The sequence below is a fragment of the Podarcis raffonei genome, chromosome 8 (genome assembly GCF_027172205.1).
Source record: "Podarcis raffonei isolate rPodRaf1 chromosome 8, rPodRaf1.pri, whole genome shotgun sequence".
Taxonomy (NCBI): domain Eukaryota; kingdom Metazoa; phylum Chordata; class Lepidosauria; order Squamata; family Lacertidae; genus Podarcis; species Podarcis raffonei.
Window position 1 is genome coordinate 87,442,365 of NC_070609.1, and position 7,623 is coordinate 87,449,987.

The 7,623-nt window shown below is 46.6% G+C and overlaps 1 protein-coding gene across 2 annotated transcripts; it reads left to right on the forward strand.

The window, feature by feature from the left end:
* Positions 1-440: 440 nt before the first annotated feature.
* SFTPC (surfactant protein C) lies at positions 441-7,401 on the forward strand. Of its 2 annotated transcripts, none has more exons than XM_053401339.1 (5): positions 441-641; positions 2,843-2,983; positions 4,150-4,287; positions 6,174-6,284; positions 7,036-7,401. In XM_053401339.1, the coding sequence occupies exons 1-5, from the start codon at positions 546-548 to the stop codon at positions 7,159-7,161; spliced, it is 612 nt and encodes a 203-aa protein (XP_053257314.1). In that variant the 5' UTR covers positions 441-545; the 3' UTR covers positions 7,162-7,401. The 2 variants fall into 2 exon arrangements, with proteins under 2 accessions (XP_053257314.1, XP_053257315.1); XM_053401340.1 differs by having other exon boundaries at positions 454-599.
* The last annotated feature ends 222 nt before the right edge of the window (positions 7,402-7,623 follow it).

The window sequence follows — 7,623 nt, forward strand, 5'->3', positions numbered from 1 at the left end:
AAGTCCTCCACTGGGAGTCGCTGCCCCCACTCAGTCATTTTGGTTGCCCTTTTCTGAACCTTTCCCAGCTCTACAATACCCTCTTTGAGGTGAGGTGGCCAGAACAGTACACAATATTCCCAAATTTCAGTCGCACCATCAAAGAAAGAAGAAAGTGTCCGCCTTCTTGCTTTGAAAGTCCTGAGAACCTTCTGACACAAGTGTTGGAGAGGCAAAGAGGGTCCTTAATGAGCCACACTTTGACGCTCCTGGCATCAGAACAAGCTGACTTTCTGAAGGACAAGAGGCTGCTAAGAGGCCTCTGTGCCTGTGGACAAATCTCCAGAGAGGGTCTCTTGACTGACAAGTGACGCCAAGGGCCACTTACCTGTACTTTATTTCTTTTGAAAGAACTTGGTGAGAACAGGTAGAGGACACACAGCAAATCACCTTCAGTGCTTTGGTACCAAGAACCCTATATAAACGGAGCCCTCCTCTCTCGTGCCTGGAAACAACCAGGATCGGTGGGGACAGCTGAAAGCTAGCAAGAAGACTCGTCGCACGAGATGGAGAATAACAGCAAAAGTAGCAAGGATGTCCTGATGATAGAGGCACCCCCGGTGAGTCTTTCTCCACTTGGAACTGAGTTCCTGCTCCTGCAGGTGCCTGGGCAAGGAGGGCTGAGCTGGAGAGAGAGGGATGCCCAGGGATGGCCCATAGCATTTGGAACTGGGGCAAGGGGGTCCTCTGGGATGTTCTCCTCCCTGCTCTCCACTCCAAGGGGCTTGTGCTGGAGAACTTCCCACTAGACTCTGCCCTATAGATTCTGCTCTGCCGGGGGTTGGACTGAAAGGCCCTTGGGGTCCTTTCCATCTCTACAGTTATATGATACAGTGGGCCAGACTCTGCTGCCATTCATGGTGCCCAAAATCTGCCCCACGAGATGGCAGGCCTAACACTAAAACTACCCACACATTGGATTATGAATGGATGGGTGGATGGATGAATAGGAGTTGTGGTTGCATCAAATGGCTTTGTCCTTCTGTGCTCCCCTCTAACTATACAGTGTATACATTTTGGTTCCTATTTCCTCAGTGCCTCAGCTCTTACTAAGGTGGTAAACCTGTGTCTGCGTGCCCAACTTTCATGTTAGATTGTTTTTATTAATTTTCCAATAAAAGACATCCAATTAACATATCAAATCATAATCCAATAAAAATAAAAAAACTATGGGAAGCTGTAAAATTAATAATTAAAATTTGGAAGATAATTTGACCTTTTTTTATTGCATGCCCCCCTTTAAGCTGCATGTTGCAGGGTGTCACATGAAGGAACCTTCCTCTATACAGGAACTCCTGCACATAGAAAGCTAGCCTGCAAGGGTCAAAGTCTATCCTTTTCTCTAACAGGCTGGGTTTTTTATGCACAGGGATTTTGCTGTATGGAGGAATATTCCGTCATATGAGCCCCTACCTGTAATCTGAAGTGGTGCAGTCCAGAGGCAGTGCAGAGTTCAACTATGGAACTCACTCCCACAGGAAGCAGTGATGGCCACCAACTTGGATGGCTTTGGAAGAGGATGAGACAAGAAGGAACATTTTATCATATGTGGTGGGAATGTAAGAAAGTAAAGAACTTCTGGGAAATTATATATAGTGAGATGAAAAAGATGTTGAAATATACATTTTTTAAAAAACCAGAAGCATTTTTACTTGGTATTATAGGTCAGGACATTAGTAGGCATGATGTTAAATTGTTTCTATATGCAACAACAGCGGCAAGGGTGTTGGTAGCCCAGAAATGGAAGCAAGAAGAAATTCCGATGAAAGAAGAATGGCAGATAAAATTAATAGACTATGCAGAATTGGACAAAATGACAGGAAGGATTCAAAACCTGTGGGACCAGGGATTTACAGAAGATCGGAAGAAGTATACAAACTATTTGAAGAGCAATTGTAATCAACAAATTATGCTAGTAGGACTACAAGAAGATCTGTAAAGAGAAAAATATGAAACGTCACAAAGTAGAAAAAGAAAAGAGATATCAGTTATGAGATTTAAATGTAATAGGGAAAGTAAGAAATGTATATTAAGAGATTAGATTGGAAAATTTTCAGACAGGATTGATGGAAGTAAAAAAAAATTGTATAAGATGTAAAAGTATATTTAATTACTGTTGAAAATGATAGGTTAAAACACACACACACACACACACATATATATACCGTATTTTTTGCTCTATAAGACTCACTTTTTCCCTCCTAAAAAGTAAGGGGAAATGTGTGTGCGTCTTATGGAGCGAATGCAGGCTGCGCAGCTATCCCAGAAGCCAGAACAGCAAGAGGGATTGCTTCTTTCACTGCGCAACGATCCCTCTTGCTGTTCTGGCTTCTGAGATTCAGAATATTTTTTTTCTTGTTTTCCTCCTCCAAAAACTAGGTGCATCTTGTGGTCTGGTGCGTCTTATAGAGCGAAAAATACGGTGTGTATATATATATGGAAGAGGATGAGACAAATTCATGGAAGAGGAAAAGGCTATCCATGGCTACTTGCCCTGATGGCTAGGCTCTGCCTCCACAGTCAGAGGCAGCAATCTTCTGAGTACCAGTTGCTGGAAACCACAGGAGGAGAGAGTGCCGGTCTTCTGCAAGAATCCTGCTTGCTGCTTTCCCACGCGCATCTGGTTGGCCACTGTGAGAAGAGTTTGCTGGACTTGATGGGCCATTGGCCTGATCCATTCGGCTCTTTTTATGTGCTTATGTTTACTCCTTCCATGAGACCTTGTCTGTGCCTCTGTCCAATCATTCTGTCTGGGTCAAAATGTACCACAACGTTCTCATGAGCATCTTTTCTGGTTCTGCAGGGTTACACAGCCTCCCCCCGGCTCCCCGGACTACCTTGCAAGAAGCTCTTGATCGTGGTGGTGGTGGTAGTGGTCATCGTTTTGGTTGTCCTGGCTTTTGGGCTGATGGGGCTGCGCATCACGGAGAAGCACACGGAGACAGTAAGTACAACATGTTGTATCACAGACTTGTGGAGTTGGATGGGACCTAACGGGTCATCTAGTCCAACCCCTGCAATGCAGGAATCACAGCTAAAGCATTCAAGACAGATGGCCATCCAACTTCTGCTTAAAAACCTGAATGAGGTCTGTTGTGAGTCACCTCAAGAAGTGCCACAGCTAGTAATTCCTCAAATACCTGTTGGGGCTAAAGGTGGGTCCTTCACCTGAGAAGACTGAAGACAACTGGCTCAAACACCTGTGCACTGAACCTTGTTGAGTACTGTGGTTTCCCTAAGCAGAAGCAAATTCCAAGGGGAAAACTCTGCTAAGCAGCAGGCTAACCTTTAGCGCTCCAGATCTTGCTGGACTCCCACTTCCACCATACTTGGCTACTTGTTCCCAGTCCTGCTGGGTGAGCAGTCCCACCATACCTGGAGGGTCAAAGGTTCCCACTCCTCTGTCTTCTTCCCAAAATGATGGTAGTTGTTTGTCTTCATAGTACTGACAACTCTCAAGGCCCGTACACACTTCCACCAGTGTGGTGTAGTGGTTAAGAGCGGTAGACTCATAATCTGGTGAACCGGGTTTGCTTCCCTGCTCCTCCACATGCAGCTGCTGGGTGACCTTGGGCTACTCACACTTCTCTGAAGTCTCTCAGCCCCACTCACCTCACAGAGTGTTTGTTGTGGGGGAGGAAGGGAAAGGAGAATGTTAGCTGCTTTGAGACTCCTTTGTGTAGTGATAAAGTGGGATATCAAATCCAAACTCTTTTTCTTCTTCTCTTCTTCCACTTGCATTGTGCCTGGAAAGCTTGGGTCTGAGTGGTTTTCCACTTGACCCACACTTTTCTAGGCAGGGGTCCAAGAAGTCCTCCCCTTGCTCTACTCCTTTCCCAGGGAAAACCCACACTTTAGCTCTTAACTGGAGCAAACATCAATCCAAGAAAAGCCTGAATTCCTGTTTGCTCCAACTGAGTGCTAAGAAGCAGTTCTAGGGAGAGCACATAAAGCCAAAACCGGGTGGGATTGCCCATGTCTTTTTTCCTGGGCTCCCATCCTCTTTCCACCTCCTTTATTTATTCATTTATATTTATTAAATGCTCCAGTTCATACGTCTCGTTCCCTTTGCTCTTCATCACTCAACATGGTCTCCTTTTCAACGTCTAGGTCCTGCAAATGACCATCCAAGGCCTGGATGGGGAGGGCTCCCCACAGCATCTTTCCATGAGCAGGAAGGAGAGACTGGCCACCTTCCACGTCAGCAGGGTCAACTCTTCGGCCACCGTGGTGTATGACTACAGCAACGTAAGATTTGCTGAAACTGGTTCCTAGTTTCCAAAGGAGTCATGCAGCTTTGCCCAAGGCCTGCTTGTCCACCTAGCAGGTCCCTTTTAGAACTCATAACAGCCATCCTGACAAGGGAGCAAGTCAGTTGCAAGTCCTGGTGGGATCTGTTGGTTTCCTTAAGCACAAAGGACAGCAAATAATGTGTCACCTTAAAAGCTAACTTGAGGGGACGTGGGTGGCGTTGTGGGTTAAACCTAGGACTTGCCAATCAGAAGGTCGGCGGTTCGAATCCCCGTGACGGGGTGAGTTCCCGTTCCTCGGTCCCTGCTCCTGCCAACCTAGCAGTTCGAAAGCATGTCAAGTGCAAGTAGATAAATAGGTACCACTCCAGCAGGAAGGTAAACGCCGTTTCCGTGCACTGCTCTGGTTCGCCAGAAGCGGCTTAGTCATGCTGGCCACATGACCCAGAAGCTGTACACTGGCTTCCTCGGCCAATAAAGCGAGATGAGCACCGCAACCCCGGAGTCGGTCACGACTGGACCTAATGGTCAGGGGTCGCTTTACCCTTTACCTTTTAAAAGCTAACTTGAGACTATGAAAGTTTATGTCCCGAACTTCCCCCTGCTTAAATGCGGGGATTTTCATCCTTGAAAAGTCCAAATCAGAGAGAAAAACCCTGCGTTTAAAGTGGGAAAGGTCTGGGACAACATTGGGATGGGCTGCACATTTTCTTCTGGTTTGGACATGCCCTTGGGGCTTATCCACGCTTCCTCTTGTGTTGCTGCTTCCCCCGTGGAAAACTGCTCTTCTGCGCAAATGGCAATTTAGGTTTTCTAAATTGGATTGCTGTTTCTTCTGATCGATTGCAGGTTTTCCTTTGGAAAGGAGCAGGGCAAGGGTTAGGGATACATGCCTAGAACGTGCAAATCAAGCAGAAATCTGCTCAGATTCATGCTGTCTAGGCATGGCACAAGGGGAAGTGTAGCTGAGCCCAGTAGTGGAAAGGTGGATTAGGACCAGAAAAGAATTGAGAACAGGGCAGGGCAGGTTAATCCCAAGAGAAAAGCCCTCCCTCTCCCTTCAAAAAGTCTGAAGCATCGTATCAAAGCCACACATGCTTCTTATTGACAGGACAGAAGTTTATAAAATTTTGCCTGGCATGGAAAAAGCGGATGGAGAAAAGTTTCCCCTCCCTCTCTTCTAACACTAGAACTCCTGGGCATCGACTGAAGCTCAGCATTTGAAGCATCAGGACAGAGAAAAGAAAGCACTGCTTCACGCAGCACATAGTTAAACTGCGGAACTCACTGCCACAAGAGGCAGTGAGGGCCACCAACTTGGATGAGCTTTTAAAAGAGGATTAGACAAATACATGGAGGAGAGGTGGCTACTAGTCTTGGTGACTATGCTCTGCATCCTTCTGAATAGCAGCTGCCTGGAGGGGAGTGTGTTCTTGTGCTCAGATCCTGCTTCTGGGTTTCCCATTAGGGACATCTGGTCGGCCGCCATGAGAACAGGGTGCTGGACTAGATGGGTCATTGGCCTGATCCAGCAGCCTCTTCTGATGTTTTTATATGTTCTTATTTATTTGGTGGGTGGGGGAAGAATAAAATGTGTTGTCAAAAGGGCCCATTCTGCTCTGAAAACCAAAACCCTTGGCATTTGACTCAGCCCTAGTCTTTGCTGACTTAGTAGGTGTGAACAGGAGATGCAACAGAGGAAGGCACAGGGAGAGAAGCTTTGGGGTGTGTGGGGTGGTGGTGACAAGGTCTGGGTTATGAGGTAGAGCCCTGAAAAGGTGGCGTTTCCATTGCACATATACCTTGTTGAGATCCAAAATATATACTGTATACCCATAATAAAATACCCCCTGCAATAAATTGATAGCCTTTGCCTTTGAACAGCTCCTGATTGGCTACAGATCTTGGCCGGGACAGTCCTGCTACATCACCAGAATGAAGAAGGAAAACATTCAGAGCCTGGATGCTGCTGTCAAGGTGTTCCAGAACATCCAGGTTAGAATAATTGCCCTAACTCCGAGTTTCCAAGGCATGGAAAGAGCGAATCATGTGGGAAGATTGCTTCTGGACTATACCACTTCACACAGTGCAGCTGGCTGAATGTCCCACCATCTTCCAAAACAACCACAAACCCAGTCCTGGGACACATAACACCCGGGCCTGCAGTAATCCAAGGACATTGTGTTTTGCTGTTTGGGCTGTTTGGGGTAGCAGTTGTCTTTTGAGAGTGGCTAGACGGGGATCCCTGTCCTTAAGGCTGGCTGCCACTGGTTTGCAGGCAGGACATGAAGGCAGAATGAAAACAGACCAGAGCTTTCTCATGTCCCATTTCTCCATTCGGGAAAACTGCTCTTTAGTGCTCAATCAGAGCAAATGGCAATTCCGTTTTTCCATAGGTTGCTATTTGTTCTGATCTATCGCAGGTTTTCCCTCGGAAAGGAGTGGGCCAAGGAGAAAATCACTTGGACCCGTGCTTTCTAGGCACACAGGACAAGTTGATGTGTGAACAAGTCCCAAGAGCTGAAGGGAATCCATCCACACCCACCTGCTGATTGTCGGAACATCTTTAAAGCCCCTTAGAAAACTATGCAGAACCTTTCCCAGAGGGAATTGGAGGGACTGTGTGAAGCGGTCAGGCTGTGTCAAAGTTTGCAGAGCAATTTTATGTTTCAGAGAAACATACAATTATAGAATTGGATGGGGTTCCTCAGGGTCGTACCACTAACAAAGAGATCTGTTTTTGCAGCCCAGGCCTCCGGCGTCATCCCTCAAAGAGAACGAGGAGGGAACAGACGTGCCACTGGCTGACCGTTCTATCCTGGGTACCACCATCAACATCCTCTGTAGCAGCGTCCCCATCTACTGGGCTTAGAGGAGGAGAGATGGGTGAGAGAAGTGAAGACCAAAGACCCAACAGAACATGCACACCAGCAACAAAAGTCAAACTTCCTGCAACAGGGATGCTATGCAAGAGAGATCCCTGAAATGGCCCTGTGGGAACCCTCAGCCTTTAGGTAGAGATCATAGAATCGCAGAATTGGAAGGGACCCAAAGTCTCATGGAGTCCAACCCCCTGAAATGAAGGAATCACAACAGATGATAGATATAGATAGATAGATAGATAGATATAGATGATAGATAGATGATAGATAGATAGATAGATAGATAGATGATAGATAGATAGATGATAGACAGATAGATCTGCAAACAACACCCCTGTGCTAATGTCTTGGCCTCAGGGGATAAAGTCCATTCTCAGTCAATTGCCACGACTTCATCAGAATAGAGAGCCACATGCAGCAAACACATGGATTGAAGCATTGCTAGACTAAGC